The sequence below is a fragment of the Nymphalis io genome, chromosome 1 (genome assembly GCF_905147045.1).
Source record: "Nymphalis io chromosome 1, ilAglIoxx1.1, whole genome shotgun sequence".
NCBI classification, from domain to species: Eukaryota; Metazoa; Arthropoda; class Insecta; order Lepidoptera; family Nymphalidae; genus Nymphalis; species Nymphalis io.
Window position 1 is genome coordinate 7,362,040 of NC_065888.1, and position 25,604 is coordinate 7,387,643.

General features: G+C 33.9%; 2 protein-coding genes across 4 annotated transcripts in view; both read right to left on the reverse strand.

The window, feature by feature from the left end:
* The window catches only part of LOC126769624 (translation initiation factor IF-2-like), a 76,071-nt gene that overhangs the window by 29,921 nt on the left and 20,546 nt on the right, over positions 1-25,604 (reverse strand). The window contains exon 3 of one of the 3 annotated variants that reach the window (XM_050488528.1): positions 21,679-21,688. The exons of the other annotated variants lie outside the window; for them this stretch is intronic. The gene's annotated coding sequence lies outside the window, so the exon portion shown is untranslated. Of the gene's footprint in view, positions 1-21,678; positions 21,689-25,604 lie in introns of those variants that run through there. 3 annotated transcript variants of the gene reach the window in all.
* Positions 1,664-18,647, reverse strand: LOC126781589 (fibroin heavy chain-like). Its single transcript, XM_050506497.1, has 3 exons — positions 18,434-18,647; positions 17,891-18,071; positions 1,664-2,174 (listed from the first exon to the last, which is right to left on the reverse strand). The coding sequence occupies exons 1-3, from the start codon at positions 18,498-18,500 to the stop codon at positions 1,664-1,666; spliced, it is 759 nt and encodes a 252-aa protein (XP_050362454.1). The 5' UTR covers positions 18,501-18,647.

A 25,604-nucleotide genomic window follows, 5' to 3' on the forward strand; every position in this document is an offset into this window, starting at 1 on the left:
TAAAACGGTCAGATGCATATAATCCTTAAATGTCATCGTTAATATGGTCCTCTGTACTCGTTCTAGTGTAAGCATTGCAGTTTTACTTGCACCACCCCATACAGAAACGCCTTACGAATACGCCTACAGAATTTCATAACGCAATAAAGAGTGACAAAAAGCGCGATAAATGGAACTCAGAAGATTTAAATCTCAAACATACCTGAGAATCTTAAAAATGAAGATTAATTTTCTAATACGTCGACTCAACACTGATATCTGTAACTTTCCATCGTAAGTGTCGGTCTATTATTATTCCGAGGTATTTAATAGATTCGGTTTGATTCCGTATTTCACGGTTCACTGTCTATCCTTAGAATAATTACTACAATAATGTGCTTTTAAATTCATGGAGTTTAATTTTGGTTGTTGGATTGCACGTATACTAAAGTTTATAAATTTCATTTTTGATATGTTTAACGTTAGGAGGTTTTGGTCAAGCCATTGAGTTACGACCCTATAATCATCATTAGCATATTTAAATAGTTCATCCCATGATTTTCCATTAGAGATTGAAACAGAGTCTTCAGCAAAAGTTATTATTTTAGAACTTTTAAGAGTAAGTAGACAGAAATCATTAATATAAATCAAAAATAGCGTTGGACCCAAAATACTTCAATATCGAATAGTTTGTGCGCGAGTCATATGGGTTTTTTTATTACAAACTTTTATTCAAATTGCAATGTTTTATATGGTATTTTATTGTGTAAATTTATTCTATCAAATTATTAAATTAATTTTTTAATGTAATATTTATATTAATGAATTATTATTTGATTTAAGGAATCAAAAAACTACAAAAAAATGTTTATTGCGCTAACTATTTACTTTAACCCGTAATAAATTGTCGATGAATTGTAAGCATACAGTAAAGGGGAGGTGCTAAAATCAAACTAACCTTCACCTGGACATTATTCTAGGAACTGCATTTTCTATTTTCATTAAAATTAGGAGGCCTAGAAAAATATGTTATATACATATACATGTTATATACATATTTTTCATTTACGATAATAAAAATATTAAGCAATGATAACCAAGTGTATAAGTGTATATTTAAATAAAAATTGTATATTTAAATAAAATTTCATCCTCTTAAAATTTTAAATATTCTGATTAAACATTTAATTTATTCTTTTTTATATAAGACATTAAAGGTTTGAACTTTGAATGAGTATTTTTGCCTTTACATTTCCTCTTATATTATGATTAAGTATTGAATTATTACTTAGTCGTGTCTTGTGTATTATTTATAGAAATATTGCGACAGTAGAAAAATATACCCATTTTTAGAGTTAAAACTGATAATCAGTAAAAGTATATCGTTTTGTGAAGTAATTGCTAAAGTTATTTCAAATTTGGTAATGTATACTATAAAATAAAGTATAATAGGTATGTGTTGTAATAAAAAAATAAAAACAAATGAAATCTATTCAACCCTTTTAATAAAACTAATTACTCTATGAAACATAAAAATATGATTCTATAAAAGACACTGAGATAAGTGGCCAGCAGTCTTCTCAACATCCTTATATATATATATATATATATATATATATATATATATATATATATATATATATAAGGATATATATATATATATATGTTTAATTTCAAACTCCTATTAATAGTAGCCGTTGTTAATTGCGTGAGATTGTGCCGTCTGAATTCCAGGTCCATTGATACTGGTCGCTCCACTGTGCCGTAGAGAACCACCTTGCTGCTGAATAGTTTGCGCCGTGCTCGATCTATAACCCCCAATATTCTGGGCTGCAGAAATAGCTGAATCAAAGTTATTTTGGTCATGATTCTGGGTCAACGAAATAGCTGATCCATATCCACCAATATTTTCAGCGGAAGAAACAGCTGTGCCAAAACCATTTGAGCTAGCACTGGATACAGCAGATCCAAGGCCTCGCAAGTTTTGCGCAGAGGAAATAGCTGATTGGTAGGGACCTAAGCCGTTGTTCTGAACTGAGGAGACCGCCGAGCCAAAACCGTTTTGGGTTTGAGAAGATGACACAGCGGAGCCGTAGGGTCTTGCAAATGCGTTATTATAACCAGCATAGTTAGGCTGTTGTAATCTAATGTGCGAGTACGGTGAAGCATTTGCATAACCAATGCCTCTAGCAAAGGTATTGCCATCTGAGGATAAAATACCAGCACCGTAAGCGCTGGCATCACCGCTTTGGAAAGATGAGCCGATGCTAGAAGAATGGCTGATGCCACCAATATTACTGCTGAATCCACTGCCAAATCCAAAAGCTACATTTGGAGATCGGCCTACACGCCAAACGAGCCCTGGTAATTCATCACCTACAAGAAAAAAGAAAAATTAACGTATCCACATCACAGTCAGTTAAAACTTCTAAAAGAATCAAATCAAGTTTAGTTTTGAACATTGTACACGTATTAAAAAAATTGTGTTTGTATATATATGAGGTTAACTCTATCAGTTAAACATTTAAAGCGCCAGTTAAGAAAAGAGAGACCTAAGCCATCCTACACATATACATACAACTCTGCGGGCCAACTCTACTGTAACGCGTGTCGTAGGGTTTGTAAAACCAAGTTTGGTCTAGCGAGTCATATTAGGGCTCATGCTAGAAATAACAATTAATTGCTAGGGTCGCCGTCAGTTAAACATTCAAGTTCATTTTCACATTACGTCAACTTACCATAAGATGCAGGAGCCGCGTTGCTAAGCGCGAGCGCAGATAATACTACAATAACCTTGGCGTTCATCTTGATTAATTTATTTTCATATATTTGATTGGACCTTTCGTCGATGTAATGAATACATGTGAATCATTTCTCCGAGTTTATATACTATGAAGATAATATCCCCCACTTCGACCATTGGGTCACAAAATACACCTAAAAGCCATTGACACTCATAAATTCATCTTGATTCTTACGGTAAACCTCATGGATCCACATTGGAGTGATACTATAAATTTCAAATATGCAAAAATTTGCTAATTAATATGTAAAAGTGGATTTAAATGTTTTTTATTCATAATTTTGATCTTATTTTTAAAAAACTGGTTTATCTACTTTTAATGTTATCCTCTGCAGTGTAGCTGGAGCTAGTATGTCCAAACGCGACGACGGCCAGTACAGACGGGAAAAACGTTCTGCACTAGCCGCCTTCGCCTTGCCGGCCCGCAAGATGCCTCTTCACGCCTCGTTTGAAGGAACCCGGGTTGTAAGAGGAGGGGAACACGTGAGCTGGTAAGGGATTCCATTTTTTGGAAGTGTGACAAAGAAAGGAGTTGCCAAATTTCTTTGTTCGCGATGGAATTGATGTCACAGTTAGGCGGTGACATCGAGAACCAGCTCGCGTGGATTTAAGAAGGAAGGGGGAAGCAGGAATCAGAGAGAATAATTCCTCAGAGCACTCGCCGTGATACAGTCGACAGAAAGCGCTCAGTGCTGCTATCTCGCGACGCAATTGTAAAGGTTCAAGGGTGTTTGTGACCTTTACGTCGCCAATAATGCGTACTGCACGTCGCTGCAACCGGTCCAAGGCCTCCAGTAGGTACTTAGCGGAGCCATCCCAAAGGTGCGGGCAATATTTAACGCAAGACCGTACCCGTGTTTTGTATAACAGGCACAGTTGTTGTGTCGTGAAAAAACGCCGCACCTTGTTCAGAGCTCCGAGTTTCCGTGAAGCTGTTTTTATAATAACCTCGATGTAATCCCTTGGACTAAGGTCGCAGCGAACGTCCATCCGCAGCATGGCGATTTTGCTTTGTATCATCAGCGGTGTGCCACAGAGGGAGGGAAGAGGGGAAAATGGTAACTTTTTCGCTGTGAGAGCGCATACCTGTGTTTTCTTGGCATAAAACTCAACAAGATTATCAGAACCCCATTTGGCGATGAGCTCTAACGTCCTATCGAGTTCAATGACAAGATTCTCCCGCCTCTCCTCAGTTTCCGCCCACCCAGCCACTACGCGTCCGTGCTATACACCATGCACTGTACTATCGTCTGCATAGCAATCTATGTTCCCAAGAGAGAGCATATTTTTATTTTTTTATTTTATTTTATTTATTTTAAGGACCACTAGTAGCTACTACATGTTTTAATGACAAATGTAAAACAATTTAGTGAAAATAGCTAACATGTGAAGCTTTTTAAAGTAGCCACAACAATTACAATATTTGTTTTAAAAATATATTAACACATAATTATAGCAACATGAGTAGAAAGATTAAAAAAAAAAAAGTCCAAATTGGTACAAATTAAAGATCATAAAAAAATAAACATGCACTTAATAAAATTAAAATTAATAACACAAATAGTTTGAAATTGATATAGGTACAAATTAAAATTAAATAATTCATTAAATTCATGCAAAGTTTACGTTATAAAAAAATTACTAAAAATATACTAATTAATACAAAATAAAATTAAGATAACATTATTTATTATTTATTTATTTATTTATTATTTATTTGCATCTCTCAACAATTCTAGCGCCCGTTTACGATAAATCATGGCAGAGTCATTAAAAATATCTAGATCTTGACAAAAACCATTGTACAACCGTGATGATCTAGGCATTGGTGCATTACATCCTAATTTCGTTTTTGATATTCTGACATCAAAAGTGCCCAGAAAACTACGAACATTGCGCCTTGGAATACGATAGTATATCTTTTCAAGTAAGTAAGTACAGTCGATCTCGTTACGAATTATCTTAAATAGGAAAGAGAGATCTAATAATTGTCTGCGTACAGAGAGACTATCCATATTAAAGTCTTTCAAGAGATTGCTGTAATTTTTATTAGATTTATTGTATGAGGTTTTTTTGTTTCTGGATAGATGATATACAAATCGCTTCCGTATTCTCTCTATACGCAGACGATGTACATTGTAATAAGGATTCCACACAACACTACCGTACTCCAGTACACTACGCACGTAAGCGTTATAGATTATTTTTTTCGTGTTATTCGTGAAGTGTTTACCATTTCTAATTAAAAATCCTAACGTTTTGGAACTTTTCGTAATTATTTTATTGAAGTGCGGGACAAAAGTAAGCTTGTCATCAAAAATGACACCCAAATCACTTATTTCAAAAACTTCCTCCAACTTGATGTTATCAATGATTATATTGAGATTTCGCGTAAATTTTATATGCTTGCATTTACTGACGTTTAATTCCATTTTATTATTTTTACACCAATTATATATAGCATTAATATCCACCTGTAAGAGCTCTGAGTCAGCTAAGTTGTTTATTACTTTTGTTAATTTTAAATCGTCCGCAAATAAAAATACTCTACTATAATGTACCGTATCGCAAATATCATTAATGAAGATATTAAAGAGCCAAGGTCCTAAGTGTGACCCTTGAGGAACCCCGTAACGTACCGTAACAGCCTGTGAATGTCCCACTGCTGGGCTAAAGGCCTCCTCTCCTCTTTTTGAGGAGAAGGTTTGGAGCTTATTCCACCACGCTGCTCCAATGCGGGTTGGTGGAATACACATGTGGCAGAATTTCAGTGAAATTAGACACATGCAGGTTTCCTCACGATGTTTTTCCTTCACCGTAAAGCACGAGATGAATTATAATCACAAATTAAGCACATGAAAATTCAGTGGTGCTTGCCCGGGTTTGAACCCACGATCATCGGTTAAGATTCACATGTTCTTACCACTGGGCCATCTCGGCTCTTCATTGGGTTCCTCATGACTTTGACCAAGTCATGAGGAGTCATGACCCCGGAGCAGGCTTTATATAGACTCGAGCTAAAACCTTTTAAGACAACAAATTGTTGTCTATTGTATAAATATGATTTGAACCACTCAAGCATATTACCATTGAATCCGTACTTGCTTAATTTTAAGAGTAAAATATCGTGCGAAACTTTGTCGAAAGCCTTGGTTAAATCGGTATAAATTGCGTCAACTTGCTTGTGGTTATCAATAGCTGGCACAATGAATTCACTGTACGAAACAAGATTTGATGTTGTAGATCGACCCTTTATAAAGCCATGCTGGTTATTATTATTCATTTGCTTTACATGACATTCTAGATATGGGTAAACTATTGCTTCAAATACTTTGGCAAAAGTGGAAAGTATGGAAATCGGTCTATAATTCTCAATACACTCACTGCCCTTGGACTTATATACTGGTACGATCCTAGCTATTTTCCACTTATCGGGAAAAACACCTGAGCGAAGTGATTCGTTGTATAATAAATATAAAGGGAAACTTAGTACCCATGCACATTTAGAAATAAATATAGGAGGGATATTATCATAACCTGTCCCTTTAGTTGTATCAAGTCTTTTTAAGTATTGATAAATCTGTCTTCGCGATATTACAAAATTAGTGAACGCTCCAAAGTCATGTTTACATTGATTATTATAAGATGGTAATGTATATGAACTTTGAGATTGTGTGTAAACAGAAGCAAAATACAAGGCAAATTCGTTACAAATTTCTGATCCCGATTTCATTACTTTTTGTTTGTAAGTCATTATGCCTGGGAGTGCGGTACTATTATCTTGTTTGCCCTTAAGGTATGACCAAAAATATTTAGGATTTCTACTAATATTTTCTTCAACAATCTTAATGTAATTATTGTAGCAAATTTTCGATAAATCTGCACAACGTTTGCTCAAAAGACGTAATGAAATTTCATCAAGTGGGTTTTTATATATTTTGTATTTATTTAAAAAAACTTGTTTCTCTTTATATAAATTTATCATTTCCTTAGTGAACCATGGAGGATATTGTTTACCTTTTTGTTTCTTTTTTGGTACATATTTTTCGATCAATTTGTTCAAAATTTTATAAAATTTATCGATCATTAGGTTTATTGACTTACAATTACAAAATTCGCTTAACCAATTGATATTATTTAATTCTGAAATTATACTTACGTAGTCAGCTTTAAAATAGTTCTTCTTATCACTAATAACATTACTTTTTAAAGAAGTTCTTGATGAATAAGAAACTAATATATCTAAGGGAGGATGGTGGTGATCTGGAGGCACTATTGGCAAAATAGACTTACTAATTTTTATGTTATTATGATTACTGAATATTAAGTCTAATATTTTATTATTGTTATTACTAATGTTATTATGTTGAACTAAATTATTGAGAGATGCAAAATCAACTAGCAAATTTCCTAAGGAACTATTAGAAATAACATTATCATCAGTAGCGAACCAATTGATATTACTTAAATTAAAATCACCCACGAGCATAACATTTTGTCTATTCTCTGCAATTCTACTATTAAAATTATTGATAAAATTAGATAGCATATTACGGCTGACGGGAGGAGGCAAATAAACTGCACATAATGCAATTGAGTTACACTCATCGTGACAATTTTCTCGTTCAATATTTATCCAAAGATCTTCACACTGACTTTCACAAAAACTGAGTCGCATTGATTTCAGTTTATTTGAGACCGCCACTAAAACTCCACCACCATCTTTTTTACAATGTAAAAGTAAACTATCACGATCTCTTCTGTATACTGTATAACGGTTGTCGAATACTTCATGGTTCTCTATTTTATTATTAAGCCACGTTTCTGTTAATATAATAACATCATAATTTGTACACGATAAATTGCAGATGAAGTCATGAGTTTTAGTACGGAGACCTCGGACGTTCTGGTAGTATATATTAAGACCGTTGAATTTTATAACATGAAACACTAAAATGATCTATGAGTTTAGAGAGCAAAGCAATTTACTGGATATTATTCAAAGCAGTATGATATTTACATAAATACATTCTGAATGTTCTGTCTTTCTCATAAATACCTTGCCCTGTCTAACCCACACAAATCTGTATTTTTTTTCTTTAGATTTTATTCGAGCTGCTGCATGTAAAGACTTAATAGCCGGTGACAAGTGTTCCATAACATATATTGGCTGCTTATCTGCTGCAATACCTATGTGACTTGTGTTAAGTTTATCGTCAGGATGCGATTTATTGTAATTGATGACACATGCTAGCATCGTGTCTCTCATTCGTGGTGTGGATAGCTTTACAATCACAGATCTGGGTCTTTTGTCGCTGTTGTTCAATTTTGCAACTCTAGTACAGTGATGTATATCAGACTCCTTTAGATCACATGATATTGCTTTACTCAGTTGCATTACTGCACTAATTAAATTTTAATTTTTATGCTCAGGAATCATTTGTATTTCAATGTTATTTGATCGATTATACTGCTCCATAGTATGTATTCGTTGTTGCAAATCAGATGTTACATTTTTTAGTGCATTTTTCTCTCTTTCCATTTCCGCAATTTTATCGTCGTAACTTGCAATTATTTTTTTAGTAGATTCGTATTCTTCGCTCAAAAAAGTCATCGAGTTTTCAATAGTAGATATTTGCTCTTTTATAGGTTTAAGATTTTCTTGAATCATTTTGTTTAACATGTTAGTGATATCATCCAATACTAAATATTTAAAGGCCTGAAACTCATTACGAATGATTTGTTCAACGTCTTGTTTAGTAAGTTGTTCTGATGCAGGCGACCACTTTTCAGACTGTTTGCTTTTTTGCCGATTTGTCACATTGTAAGATTCTGGAGAAGTATTATTTCTTGTTGTTATTATTTTTTTCTGTGGAATCATTCTTACTTAGTAACGACTATAACAGCAACTTCTTAACAGAAAAATAAATAAATTGAAATAGGTCACCAACAATTTGGGTTTGAACCCATATCGCTCGTGCGTGGAAGTATGGTTCACACCGTTGGGCCAACGATATGGTTATCGTTCAAGTAAAAATTGCGAACTGTATGTACAATATTATAATCTGCGCCTGGAGATTTTATTAAACACCCGCTACAAAAAAAGTTATTCTCTTTGTATCTACTCACTTCACTGTATATTTTTTAAAGTATTTCTTTGTTTTAAAATAAATTACTAGAACTTTAGGTGTTTCTTAAAATCGTTTTATAAAGCATTTATTTTTATTAATACACTACTTTCTTAACTTATTTTGCTCGTAAAATAAGTGACTGCCCTCAGTAAAAGTACCTATATTATATAATTATCGTTTCACCCTTTTGCGTATTAAACTTATTCAAACAATAATGTTTTTATATAGATCACACACTGTCTTTGTTATTTACACATATCTACGTTTTATGATTTCAAAACACAGTCCTTATATTTTTAAAACAATTTTTTTTTACGGAGCTATATAGTTCCGTGCGCTTACGTCGATGACACACACATAATATCATTGATATGCAAAAGAAAGAGTGTGGGAGATAGCACAGATCCCTGGGGGACCCCAGCATTGACTACATAGAATTGTGAAGCGCAACCATCAACTAAAACACGAAGGCTACGCTTGTGTAGGAAGCTGGCAATCCAGGTGCATAGCTGAGCAGGCAGACCATATGCCGGCAGCTTGGAGAGAAGACTTCTGTGCCAGACCCTGTCGAAAGCCTTGGAAATATTTAGGCTGACAGCCAACGATTCTCCACGCTTGTCGATAGCTTCACCCCAGAGGTGTGTTACGTACGCTAGAAGATCACCTGTGGACCGTTTTGGTCGAAACCCGTACTGACGATCATTAATTAGACAGTGATCTTCTAGGTAATGGATCAGTTGGTTGCTTAGAATCCGTTCCATCACCTTACAAAGTACTGAGGTGATAGCTATTGGTCGATAATTTGCCGGGTCAGACCGATCCCCTTTTTTGGGAACCGCTTGCACATTAGCTCTTCTCCAAGCCTCCGGCACACATCCCGAAGAGAGAGAAAGTTGGAACAGGCGCCTTAACACAGGAGACAGCTCCACCGCGCACTTCTTCAGCACTATGGCTGGTATTCTATCGGGACCGCTAGCTTTCCGTATATCAAGTGATTGCACCTCCGCACGTACATCACGTCGCCTGATTTTGATGTCAAGCATCGTGTGGCCACATGAAGGTATTGTTGGTGGCAGCGCACTACAATCATCGATCACAGAGTTGTCGGCAAAGAGTTTAGCCAGGAGGTCGGCTTTCTCCTGCGCACTGTAAGCTAGCGATCCGTCCGGATTTCTGAGCGGTGGCAGCGAAGGTTGGCAGAAATTGTTTTTCACAGACTTGGTCAGACGCCAGACGCTACGGGAGCCCCTAGGATGCTAAATAAGGTCATGACCAATCTGTATAATGCGCTGTGCATCCGCTCTCGTGTATGCCTTCCTACAGGACTTGGAATTTTTATTGTAGTTTGCTTTCAGTGAGTCAATGTTAGATGCTCCGCTAACGCAGCCGTTGGTCCACGCGCGATATGCCGCCTGCTTAGATAATACAGCGTCGGCACATTCATGAGTGAACGCGTTACGCGTACCCCTACTGATGAGATCTGAGCTAGGAATGTAGTATTCCACTCCTAACATGATCTCATCAGCAACAGCAGCGGCACTAGCTGTCGGGTCATTCCCACTGAAGCAACGTTCCTTCCAAGGGACTGACGCATAGTAATCGCGCATACCATCCCAATCTGCCGACTTATAGTGCCAAACGCGACGTTTGCATACCGCTGATGGCGGCACCTTGGCCTGTTGCACTTTGGTAGATATAAGGCCGTGATCCGAAGAACCAAGTGGAGCTTGAACCACAACCTGATATTCCACCGGGTGAGAAATCAGCAGAAGATCCAGTAGAGAAGGCGCTTGCCCATCAATGTCTGGGATCCTGGTGGGCTGATCAACCAATTGGGTCAAGTCGTGTGTGAGAGCAAAAGCATGAGCAGTTCTTCCGGCATGGTCAGTTTTGAGGGATTTCAACCATGATTCATGGTGAGCATTAAAATCCCCCAAAAACACCAATTCCGCGTTAGGAAGCGTTTGGTCAAATAATCGGCTTGTCTCCAAGTCACCATTGTGGGATTTGTAGAGGCACACGTAGACTCGACTCTGACGAACCAGGTCCACACGTACCACCAACATGGAGAAGGAGGGGTCCTCCAAGCAGCGCAATCGGTGACAACAAACATCCGCCCTGACGAACAAGCATACTCCGGCTTTCGCTTTGAAAGATTCTTCAAGCATGTAGCCGGAATAGTTAAGGTTGCTGGTGTCGGCAGGGCGGAGTATTTGCGTCTCCGTGAGGAACAACATTGCTGGCCGTGCTGTCTCGAGATGTGGTGGACAGCGTTGAGGTTAGCGTGGAGTCCTCGGATGTTAGAGAACTCGACCTCACACAGCGTGGGTATGGTGGGGGTGTGAACCGCTGAACGACCGTTATTTCTTAGTTGCGCTACCATTTGGAAAAATAAGGAAAAGAGACGTGAAGCGAGCGACGTATTGCCACGATAGGGATGGGCAAAGTATGGAGGCGTGTTTTCCCAAATGGTTGCCAAAAGGGAAAATATACTGATCCGCCGGACGGAAGGGCCCCCGAAACCCCCGGAAGTGGCCGCCGGGACCCCAGCTTCCGGTCACCAACCGGCACGACGGTCCACCCCGAGATTATGCGTGGCCTGGTGGGGCAGCCTCGCGAGCTGGTTAGGCATGCTCGAGCCTACAGGGGCTACGGGTGGCCAGCGGAACAGCCGTTTCTTCAGGTCTCCCTGTCCGGCAGGTCAATACAGTTTCCCCCGGCATTGGTTCAACAGCCGTCTCCACTGGACCAACACCCATCGCGGCAATACTCGCTCGGGCACTGGCTGTACGCTGGCTGACCTCGAAACGCGGCTGCAAGCCACTTCACGAGTTTTTCACCATGCGTACGGTGGTAACAAGCCAGGCGGATGTTAGCATCCTATCACCAGATGAGCAGATGGTCGCTCAGATATCCCTTAGTCGCCTCTTACGACACCCATGGGAAATAGCATAGCATAGCAATGTATGTTCCCAAGAGAGAGCATATCATTGATATGCAAAAGAAAGAGTGTGGGAGATATCTATATAATCTGATATATAGATCTTATATTATTTATACTAAAGTTTATGATATGATTAATTATATGAAAAAAGGATATAAAAAGATTAAGTGTATGATAAGAAAAAGAAATATTTTTTTCATAAAATGGTAATAAAATTCTAAATATTAGAATCTTTTTATCTTTTAATAGTACAATAGGAAAATATTGTATATAATATTTAACCCAACAAAAATGTAAAAATTTTTAGTTATTTAAATATACATATAACATAAAGTAATTATTTAAAAATACCGTATTATTCGGTAATTGCATTTTTTAATTATTATTAAAAACATTCTTTAGTAAAAGTTCGTGTAATAGATTATGCTATTTAACATAGGACCACTATCGAAAAGTATTATTAGGCACATTTAAGACACTAGGCTATCACTAAGAGGATTTTCATTTAAATTCAACGATTGATTTCGCTGTGATACTTAAATACCCAGACAGTAACAAGTAGACGAAAAGGTTGAGGGATTTTTTATAAATATTTTAATTAATTTTAACTTTTCAATTATTTTTTCTTATTGTATTACGTTTAGAAAATATTCTAAAAGATAAATATACTAAGAGAAAAAAAAAGATTGTTTTTTAATAACTTCGATGATAATGAATTTAATTTAAGAATCATTTTAATAACAACACAGTAAAATATATAGTTTAACAAATTTAGTTAGTACTAAACCATCTGAAGTCGGTGAATTTGAGAAATTATTATTTAATTATTTAAAAAAGGCAACGAAAATAGACTTTTATATGTTATTAAAAATATTAAAATTAATAATTTAATTTAGGTTATAAGATTTTACTTCTTTCGAATTAATGTAACACCACATTAATTAATTAATAAATTAACGGTCTTCAAATATAACTCGATAAAAGTTAAAATACCTAATTGAAACAAATATTTATTAGTCAGGGTTAATAAAATAAAGGGTTGCATGTCAGTCACCTCCACGTGGTGCACCGTGGGCAACGGGGTCGACAAGCAATCCGATGTTTTTCCGGATTGCTTGTCGACCGCAGCTGAGACTGCCGCGGTGGAAGTGTCACGGGCCGCTCCTGCTACATATTCAGCGTGTTCAGCAGAGTGGACTAGCGAGCGGCTTCGTGGCAAGTAGGTGGACTCCAGGGTCCTTTTGGGCCACCGGAGAGAGAGGAGGAGTTGGTCTCCGGGGTCCTTTCGGGCTGCCGGAGACAGGAGGATGTAGAAGGAGGACGGAGAGGTGGGTTCGCCCAGTTTCGCTGTCGATGCTGGGTGGACGGTCTTCGGTCACCGCCTTCTCAAACTCATTTCCCTATCCAGGCTTCAGCCTGTGGTTGGACTGAGGGCCTTGCCTTTACTGGCTGGGCCAAGACAACCTCAATAAAAACAACCGGTGGGTCGCTAAGCGACGGCCGCTGGCGGGGTCGCGGTGGTGAGCTACAGCGTTCCCGTAACGGCGTAAGAGGCGGAAACGGGGATGTTTTAGTGGGTAGGATGGCTGGCTTTCTGCCCCGTGAGTCCCACATACCCGTCCCGGTCGTAGTCCGGGCGGGAGGCGTAAATGCCTTTTCTCCTCGAAAAAAAAAGGGTTAATAAAATAAAAACTTAAAATATTACAAGGTGTATCTAATTGTCCAATAATATAAATTAATTATAAAAAATTGGTAATTACAGTCTAACGACTATTTGAAAAAGTTATAATTAACTGTAACTGAATAATTAAGTCATAAAATTCTTAAGCTTTATTTAAAATTATATCCTATTCAGATTGGTGTATTTAATTAGTATATAATCTCAGAGGGAAGCATACTATAATTTTTGAGAGAACATATTTAACAATTCACGATAGCGTGAGTATTAACTTTTCTTTTGGGCCCATAGTATCCAGCCAGGATCTCATTTATCTAAACCGTATATTGCGGGTTCAAATCCGAAAAAGCACCACTGAGTTTTTATGTGCTCAATTTGTATGTACATAAAATAATCATTCTCTTGCGATGAAGGAAAACATCAAGAGGAATCCTTCAAGTGACGAATTTCACAGAAAATAACCTTGTTATAATAGGATTATATGTACACTAAAGTATCCATTTATCACTATTATTATTTCTCTGTTATTAATATAAATATAAAGAATAAAATTTAAATATTGTGTTTATCTTTGTTTCTTGTAACCGTGGTTCCTAACCATTGAGTGGATCTTATCAGATAGACTTTGGATGAACTTTAATTAATCAACAGATTCTTTGTTTGTAACATACTTTTATATTATAAGATGTCGAATTGTAGATATGAGACTAGTTTTTGAATGAAATCTTTAATTTATGAGTCTCGATAACAACTGTTCCATTTTGACGTTTCTTTCGAATGTTTTAAAATTTCCAAATAGTCATCCTAAAAAATTATAGCATTTAAGATTAGATTTGATGATTTTATGCTATACTTTATAGCCAATTTAAAAAAAAAACAATATTTTTGACATTCGTTCATGAACGTCAAAAATTAAAATTACGCTACTCAGAGTCAGTAGTATAAAAAACTTTTAATTCGCCTTCGCGCTTTTATTTGATAATGTCTTAATAAACTCTTTTAAATATTACCGCAAACTGAAGACTGTTTTAACTAAATTACAATGTAAAATATATATTTCATAAAATGCTTTAGGATTTTAATTGTCTTTAATTTTTTAGGTATGATTAGATGGTCTGTAGAAAACGGCTACTTGTCCATAAGACCGGTCCGTGTTCTTCACAATACAATTATTAGTTATAAGCATTTTTATATACACGTATTACATAGGCATATATAAACAATAAAGTATAAATATATAGTAGCGTATACAATCTATATCTTTCGTTGTGAGTCTCGCGCGAGACTAACTACGAACACTTGTTATTGAAACCTGCGTGAAGTTTTTTTCATATTATTATATCAACATATACGATATATTTATTTATTTGTCCAAATTACTACTTGGTTTATTTCTAATACAAAAATATATTAAGGGTATAATAAATAGTGTAGTAAACACGTAACTGAATAATTTGTAGTATGTAATAATGCTAAGTAACCCAAGTTCGATTCATATTTCCCTCCATACTAGGAGAACTGTACGACGGTACAAGAAAAATTCTCGATCACGTGTCACTAGCTGCATAATATATGCAAAAGTTACATACTGCTCCTAAAATATATTTTTTTTAAAGAAATTTGTTTCTCATGTTTATGTACACGCGCGTGCATGTGTATGTGTGTATGTGAGTGTGTGCATGTTTGCGTGCAAAAGATTGTAAAGAGCTTTTTTTTAAGTTGAGCTAGTTTATAACGTCAGCGTCACGGTAGCATACGAAAGCGATCCCGTGGCGATCCTCGTTAAGAAGGAAAGGGTACCGCTGGTTTTTTAGTGAGTATTCCGTTGTTCGGGGTGCACTCGGCGCCTTGGACACCAGCGAGCCCCGTATACCCCCCCACTGTTCCAGAGGGGGAAACGCGTAACGCATTTTTTAAGCGAAAAAAAAGGTCAGGTTTTAACAGTTTCTCAGTATTATCATATGTAAACATTTTTAAATATTTATGAAGTTTTGTCTTGAGATTGTATTTAGTAAGATCTTTGATGATTATATTCATACACATTTTATTATATAGACACGGGGCTAAAAAAAGATAGAAAGATTTAGTGACGGCCAACTTATACGTTGGTCGATCATATAGTCTGTCTGGTCGCCGCTTGTTTTAAAATATATTACTTTGCTTTGTATGTTGCGTCATCAATATATCCATTATATACATTTGCCGAACTGTTAAAAATGGAAGGTATTTGTATAGTAAAACGGTCAGATGCACATAATCCTTAAATGTCATCGTTAATATGGTCCTCTGTACTCGTTCTAGTGTAAGCATTGCAGTTTTACTTGCACCACCCCATACAGAAACGCCTTACGAATACGCCTACAGAATTCCATATCGCAGTAAAGAGTGACAAAAAGCGCGATAAATGGAACTCAGAAGATTTAAATTACAAACATACCTGAGAATCTTAAAAATGAAGATTAATTTTCTAATACGTCGACTCAACACTGATATCTGTTCTTTTCATCGTAAGTGTCGGTCTATTATTATTCCGAGGTATTTTATAGATTCGGTTTGATTCAGTATTTCACGGTTCACTGTCTATCCTTAGAATAATTACTACAATAATGTGCTTTTAAATTTATGGAGTTTAATTTTGGTTGTTGGATTGCACGTATACTAAAGTTTATAAATTTCATTTTTGATATGTTTAACGTTAGGAGGTTTTGGTCAAGCCATTGAGTTACGACCCTATAATCATCATTAGCATATTTAAATAGTTCATCCCATGATTTTCCATTAGAGATTGAAACAGAGTCTTCAGCAAAAGTTATTATTTTAGAACTTTTAAGAGTAAGTAGACAGAAATCATTAATATAAATCAAAAATAGCGTTGGACCCAAAATACTTCAATATCGAATAGTTTGTGCGCGAGTCATATGGGTTTTTTTATTACAAACTTTTATTCAAATTGCAATGTTTTATATGGTATTTTATTGTGTAAATTTATTCTATCAAATTATTAAATTAATTTTTTAATGTAATATTTATATTAATGAATTATTATTTGATTTAAGGAATCAAAAAACTACAAAAAAATGTTTATTGCGCTAACTATTTACTTTAACCCGTAATAAATTGTCGATGAATTGTAAGCATACAGTAAAGGGGAGGTGCTAAAATCAAACTAACCTTCACCTGGACATTATTCTAGGAACTGCATTTTCTATTTTCATTAAAATTAGGAGGCCTAGAAAAATATGTTATATACATATACATGTTATATACATATTTTTCATTTACGATAATAAAAATATTAAGCAATGATAACCAAGTGTATAAGTGTATATTTAAATAAAAATTGTATATTTAAATAAAATTTCATCCTCTTAAAATTTTAAATATTCTGATTAAACATTTAATTTATTCTTTTTTATATAAGACATTAAAGGTTTGAACTTTGAATGAGTATTTTTGCCTTTACATTTCCTCTTATATTATGATTAAGTATTGAATTATTACTTAGTCGTGTCTTGTGTATTATTTATAGAAATATTGCGACAGTAGAAAAATATACCCATTTTTAGAGTTAAAACTGATAATCAGTAAAAGTATATCGTTTTGTGAAGTAATTGCTAAAGTTATTTCAAATTTGGTAATGTATAATATAAAATAAAGTATAATAGGTATGTGTTGTAATAAAAAAATAAAAACAAATGAAATCTATTCAACCCTTTTAATAAAACTAATTACTCTATGAAACATAAAAATATGATTCTATAAAAGACACTGAGATAAGTAGCCAGCAGTCTTCTCAACATCCTTATATATATATATATATATATATATGTGTGTTTCTCTCCTATTAATAGTAGCCGTTGTTAATTGCGTGAGATTGTGCCGTCTGAATTCCAGGTCCATTGATGCTGGTCGCTCCACTGTGCCGTAGAGAACCACCTTGCTGCTGAATAGTTTGCGCTGTGCTCGATCTATAACCCCCAATATTCTGGGCTGCAGAAATAGCTGAATCAAAGTTATTTTGGTCATGATTCTGGGTAAACGAAATAGCTGATCCATATCCACCAATATTTTCAGCGGAAGAAACAGCTGTGCCAAAACCATTTGAGCTAGCACTGGATACAGCAGATCCAAGGCCTCGCAAGTTTTGCGCAGAGGAAATAGCTGATTGGTAGGGACCTAAGCCGTTGTTCTGAACTGAGGAGACCGCCGAGCCAAAACCGTTTTGGTTTTGAGAAGATGACACAGCGGAGCCGTAGGGTCTTGCAAATGCGTTATTATAACCAGCATAGTTAGGCTGTTGTAATCTAATGTGCGAGTACGGTGAAGAATTTGCATAACCAATGCCTCTAGCAAAGGTATTGCCATCTGAGGATCCAATACCAGCACCGTAAGCGCTGGCATCACCGCTTTGGAAAGATGAGCCGATGCTAGAAGAATGGCTGATGCCACCAATATTACTGCTGAATCCACTGCCAAATCCAAAAGCTACATTTGGAGATCGGCCTACACGCCAAACGAGCCCTGGTAATTCATCACCTACAAGAAAAAAGAAAAATTAACGTATCCACATCACGGTCAGTTAAAACTTCTAAAACAATCAAATCAAGTTTAGTTTTGAACATTGTACACGTATTAAAAAAATTGTGTTTGTATACATATGAAGTTAACTCTATCAGTTAAACATTTAAAGCGCCAATTAAGAAAAGAGAGACCTAAGCCATCCTACACATATACATACAACTCTGCGGGCCAACTCTACTGTAACGCGTGTCGTAGGGTTTGTAAAACCAAGTTTTGTCTAGCGAGTCACATTAGGGCTCATGCTAGAAATAACAATTAATTGCTAGGGTCGCCGTCAGTTAAACATTCAAGTTCATTTTCACATTACGTCAACTTACCATAAGATGCAGGAGCCGCGTTGCTAAGCGCGAGCGCAGATAATACTACAATAACCTTGGCGTTCATCTTGATTAATTTATTTTCATATATTTGATTGGACCTTTCGTCGATGTAATGAATACATGTGAATCATTTCTCCGAGCTTATATACTATGAAGATAATATCCCCCACTTCGACCATTGGGTCACAAAATACTCCCAAAAGCCATTGACACTCATAAATTCATCTCGATTCTTACGGTAAACCTGATGGATCCCCATTGGAGTGATTCTATAAAATTCAAATATGCACAAAAGTTGCTAATTAATATGTAAAAGAGGATTTAAATGTTTTTTATTCATAATTTTGATCTCATTTCATAAAACTTGTATATCTACTTGAGATTTTAATAAATACTCTTAATTACGTCAAACTCTAATAAAATAAACGGACGAAATTTTATCCTCTGCAGTGTAGCTGGAGCTAGTATGTCTTCTTATGTTATTTATATTAAGGTATGATATGATTAAGTGTTTGATATATTGTTTGAAATATTTTTTTCATAAAATGGTAATAAAATTCTAAATATTTGAATCTTTTAAACTGCTTATAATAGTACGATAGGAAAATATTAGATATAATAATTAACAACAGAATCGTAAAAATTTTTAGTTATTTAAATATACATATAACATAAAGTAATTATTTAAAAATACCATATTATTCGATAATTGTATTTTTTATTTATTATTAAAAACATTCTTTAGTAAAAGTTCGTGTAATAGATTATGCTATTTAACATAGGACCACTATCGAAAAGTATTGTTAGGCACATTTAAGACACTAGGCTATCACTAAGAGGATTTTCATTTAAATTCAACGATTGATTTCGCTGTGATACTTAAATACCCAGACAGTACCAGGTAGACGAAAAGGTTGAGGGATTTTTTATAAATACTTTTAATAAATTTAACTTTTCAATTATTTTTTCTTATTGTATTACGTTTAGAAAATATTCTAAAAGATAAATATACTAAGAGAGAAAAAAAGATTGTTTTTTAATAACTTCGATGATAATGAATCTAATTTAAGAATAATTATAATAACAACATAGTAAAATATATAGTTTAACAAAAATCTTGTTTTTTTTAAGTGAAGTAATAAATAAAACTAAAAATATTTAAATTTAGTTACTACTAAAGCATCTGAAGTCGGTGAATTTGAGAAATTATTATTTAATTATTTAAAAAAGGCATCGAAAATAGACTTTTATATGTAATTAAAAATCTTAAAATTAATAATTGAATTTAGGTTATAAGATTTCACTTCTTTCGAATTAATGTAACACCACAATTTGGTCTTCAAATACAACTCGATAAAAGTTGAAATACCTGCTTGAAACAAATATTTATTAGTCCGGGTTAATAAAATAAAACCTTAAAATATCACAAGGTGTATCCAATTGTCCAATAATATACAACATAAAGTAATTATATAAAAATTGGCATTTGCAGTCTAATGACTATTTGAAAAGATATAATTAACTGTAACTGTATAATTAAGTCATAAAATTCTTAAGTTTTATTTAAAATTATGTGCTATTCAGATTGGTGTATTTTATTAGTAAAGGTGAATAAACCGATGAAAACATTTTAAATAGTCCTCGTTGGAGGTCTAATCGTATATCACATACCTTTTACTCGATAAATATAATGATACTGTTTTATTGTTTGTATTAATGATTATATTACAAGCAATAAAATATTTATCTTATAACATGATCAAATACACGGATATAGACAAGCCTAAAAGGAAGGCATCTCGATCCGTGCTATAACTAACAGGCCTTCATAGGCAGTATCGTAACTAGGGTCACAAATTTATAATCCCTTTGTTGTTAACGAAATACCAAAATGAAACAAGTATTGAACAAGTAATGATCACTTCTAAGTGGAATCGCAAATTTTAGCAATAAAAGTATTATACGTTACGTCTGAATGTCAAAACATTTAATTTTTTATATTAATTGAAGGCTTTCCTCATTATAACAACCGGGATATTTACATTCCCTGTGTTAGGAATAATTTTCAGGATTTAATTAAAACAAAATTTTTAGGTTATTAAATTTTACTTTTTAATATTTATTATACATTTTTTTAATTAAAATATTTTTTGTTTTCCTACTACACCCAACCATTGCATTGTTTGTTTTTGTTTCCGTTATCAATAGTACTTCAGCATCTTTATATGGTACTGGATTAGCATTCTCCTCACATGTTGAAATCTAAAACATTCAATTAAATTATTAATACAGAATGGTTGCCACATATATTTCTATGTTAACCTCTTGACTCGGAATCTAATAATATTATAAATTCATGAAGAATGTTAAAAATGTTGTCGTTAGGAAATTATAAATAGAAGAACGAATTAATTAAAATAACATATTTACACAAAGCACTTAAGGTTATTATTAGACTCCGTATTTATTTGTTTACATTGTCGATATTTTTTATCGAAAATCGGAACATTTTTTTTAGCTGACGCTGGCAGCATTTAGATTTACATTGATAAATTATTATAGGTTATGAATAATAAAAACTTGAAAATCCTATTATCTTTAGGATTTTAATACAATATAGGTTCCGTCATGCTATGGTATAAATAAACATCACTGAGAAACTATATTCAGGGACAAAATAGTCGTACTTACGCGTGAAAACACACGGCGGTAATTTCCTTCTTGCTGTCGCTTTAACATGAAATAATACGACAATTCACCATTGTATAACCGTCGATATGATATAAGGATTGTTTCTCGGCCTTTTCACTGGATTATTAATGAATTAATATTGATCGGTGGGTATGGGTAGCCACCATGGAATCCGCCATAGCCTCCATCGTGTCCTCCGTAACCACCCTGGAATCCATTGCCACCCTGGAAACCATGACTACCCTGATGACCAGCGCCACCGCTTATTCCGTATTTATAACATAATTTGCCAATAACCACGACATTTAGTCAAGAGACTAAATGTCGTGGTTCCCTTTTATTTACTTCATTGTTATCTGGTATCATAAAAAATATATATTTAATACTATATTTTTTTAATACACACTAATCGATACATAATATAAGATAAAAACATGTGAGTGGTATATTGACAGTGGGCGATTCTGTAGCGACGCGGCTGCGGACGGCGAGCGATTGTGTACAGTGCTACCTACGTGCTATCTAGGACGCGGTGGACAATTCTAGATTTAATTTCAATATCTAATATTAATATTTTTTTGCATTTTATTTGTATTAACATGAAATTAATAAATAAATTATTAAATCAGTACGTGCAGTAACAATTTTTTTAAAGTTTAATTTACTGTACTTTTAATCCATTGTCAATTTTTTTTAAATTATATCTTTTATGTTTCTTTGGTCTAGTGGCTAGATGTAAGGCCGCAGCCTCGTTGTCCTAGGTTCAAATCCAAGGTCGGGCCAATAAAAAAGTTATTGAGTTTTTCTGTAGAAAATTCTAAATAGCAGCCCGGAGTCAGAAAGTTGGAAGTGTGTACAATCCCGTGCCTTAGAAAGCACGTAAAGCCATTGGTCCTGCGCCTGAACTCTTTCTTGTCGTGTCGGATTGCCGTCCCATCGGATAATGAGAGCTAGAGAATAGAGAGTGCACCTGTCTTTGCGCACATACTTGTGCACTATAATATGTCCTGCGCAGTTGCCTAACCTCTCTTGACATTAGCCGCCGTGGCCGAAATCGGTCTGGAGGACTATTATTATTATTATGTTTTATGTACGTATATTTATGTTTTACCATAACATACACATGGTAGAAGACAAATATCATTAAAGATATTTACTTATATTAATAGTAAAATTACGTATTTTATATAATAATTTATTACAATATTAGAGAATAGTCCACCCGATTGCATAAGTTGCAGAGGTGGGTGAGAACTTTAGAAGCGAGTGCGGGTCGCCTGACTGCTTCGAGTATAGTGAGGAGCGAAGCGATTGAATTAACGCGATTATTATATAGCGGTCTCGTATACACAAATTAGTCTTGTAGCTTATAAGTCGCGAAGACGACTGCCAGCTTTCGTAATTATTATATGCTAATAATTTTGAATGAGTTTTATAAAAATAAGCTTAAAAACACATGAGAAAATAATTTAAAATATTCTATAAAATTATGTATATAATTTCATATTGTATTGTATTATTACATAAAGGTACTATATAAAATCGCTTTTTTCACAACAGTGTTTGACATGACTATAACCAGATACATTAGTACCCAAGAGGCGTATACTTATTTACTAGAAGTAATTAGCCTTATTAGTAATGGTGGTAGTTGCATATAAACATGTCAATACATGTTACGCATATAAATTGTATTATTATTATATCTACTAATATAAATATAAAGATAATTTTTTTACTACAAAAATATATTTAAAAAGAAAGTATTGATAATTTTATGTTATATAATTAAAGATAAAGTTATTATATTATGCGTACATTTCAAAATTTCATTCCTACAATCTGTATGCATGCATTCACAATTATTTAAAGTTATACATGTAAATATGTATATTAGTCGATTGTTACCGACAATAAATAATTTACAATAATTTCTTGTGGCATTTATTGCAATAATTATAAATAAATGTAGTAAATTAGATGTAAGTTATGTGTATCATCTATATGAAAGTCAAAATATGCATTAAGCATGATTGAACGGTACACGAGCCCTGAACAAAAAAAGGAAGAAAATAGGTTACGAAATTTACGATCATCCAGAGAAGTATAAAATCTCAAGATTGCTGTGGCTGGATATAATAACCGTAAAGTTTCTGACTAAGCAAACGAAAAAGTTTTAAGCAAACCAAAATCTAAACCTAAGATTATTCAGAAAAATAAAGACCAATTTATTTAATAATTTTGTTGAGTACCGTAAATAACATTTATTATATTTATTTATGTATACTTTATTGTTCATCACTACATCATGATAATGTTACAGGAAAATGCTTAGAACTTATTATTGTGTAGACGGGGATTTTACGGTAAATAGCCTTTTCTTTAAAATAACCCAAATAGGAAGTCTTAACATAGCATCTGGGTAAGTGGTGTAGTAATAACATTACAAATAAATGTGTACAAACGAATACTTATAAGTAACACATATAAAAAATTAAACTAAAATAACACTAGTTACTATTCTCTATTTCAGTAATTTATAATATAAATCTTTAATAGTACTATCATTAAGGAGCAAAGAGTTTGATAACACAATTCGGGTAGGAGTTGGTAAAAGATAAATTTAGTTTAAAAATGGGTTAAAAGTTGGGTAGAGCCAAGTCCTTTTCAAATATAAATTCGGTGTAATGTAGTTGTTGAACATGTCCTTGTGAATCCAGTCAAAATTTCCAGGATGATTGAAATCTCTAGACGGTCCACTAAAAAGATCATTCATTGGCCATATCATTGGATTAAACGGATTAGCCCATGGATTTCCATTTGACCCAATATTTTCTGATTTAGCTGAAGATGAAACAGCTACACCTCCTGGATAAAATTTTATAGAACCTTCCGCTATATTACCATCAGAATCTTTTCGCAAGTTTATGTTATTTGGGAACAAATTGGCCGTATTTTCATTAGATTCCTTTATTCGCTTTGAAGATTTCCCATTTTTTATTGCAACAGGTATTTTATTATTTAGGTGAGGGAAGAAATGAATACCTCCAACTGAGGATACTCGCCCGTTTCTTGACAATATCCCAGCGACACTGGCTACACTCATCATACCATTTCTTGGCACAATTGGTATTTCAGTATTATAAATATGTGGCTCAGTCCCATTAAATTTATCTGTTATAATAAATAAATAAATTAGATTAATTTAAGTAAAACTTCCTTTTAATTTAGATTGTGGAATAAAAATATAATAAAATAGCAATATTCCATTCTTATTATAGAAAAAAAAAACTAATAGATTTTTACATAGTATTGGTTTGTATAATTTTTGGTAAATTGTTTTCATCTTATTAAAATTAATGAAATGTAAACATTTATAAATGCAGTTGTATAATTATATATCATTCTTGCCTTTAAAAAATAACATTTATTTTTAATATTATCTTGTATAAAATTATAATGCTTTGTATATAAATATATTTTAACATAAGCTTCAGGTTTATTGGCAGATGCAAAAATATTTGTGAAACTTATAGAAATAATATAATCATGCTATCATTCAGTGAAATGGATGAACCAAAAGCATTGTTTAAAAGTAAAATAAATAGGTAGGTACCTGCATAAATATTTCCGATTACAAATATAGAATACAAAATCACTTTTGAAATGAGATACATGGTGTGAAGCGAAACTCGAAATGAAACGGTTCTACCAACGTCATGCTATATATTCCGACAGAAATTATATGTTTACTATCGCCGTGTTATGAACGGGACTTAATAACTTTTAGTTGACTACAATCTGCATAATTGATTTGTTATAACTCTCATTCAATCTGAATGTGAGAAATGTACAATTGTAATATATACTTCGGTTTGTAATAAGGTATAATGACACGTTCAAAGCTGTTTCCTTGTGATCTTACTAATCTATTCATGATTAGTGTATTGAATGTACAATGATTCTCGTTTTTGCTTCATCTTTGCAAGCTTCTTTGAACTCTAACAGTACTTTATTTGCGTTAAGCTGTTCCTGACGTGATAGAATCATAAATCAGACGGGGTAAAATGTATATTTTTTTTATATCGGTGAAGTTAAATTCGACTTAAGGTACTCGAAAAATAGGTGGAGTTTATACGTTTTGCGGTTATTTTTAATTATGGTTATCGAATACTCGAAAACGTTTAAACAGATGTGGATAATCTGAAATGGTATATATATATATATATATATATATATATATATATATATATATATATTTTAAGCGTATTATAATTTTTGAGAGAATTCGGAAATAAACATATTTAACAATTCACAATAGCGTGAGTATTAATTTTTTTTTGGCCCATGGTATCAAGCCAGGATCTCATTTATCTAAACCGTATATTGCGGGTTCAAATCCGTAAAAGCACCACTGAGTTTTAATGTGCTCAAATTGTATGTTGCTTGTGACCCTTGGGAGCCATTGAGTGGATCT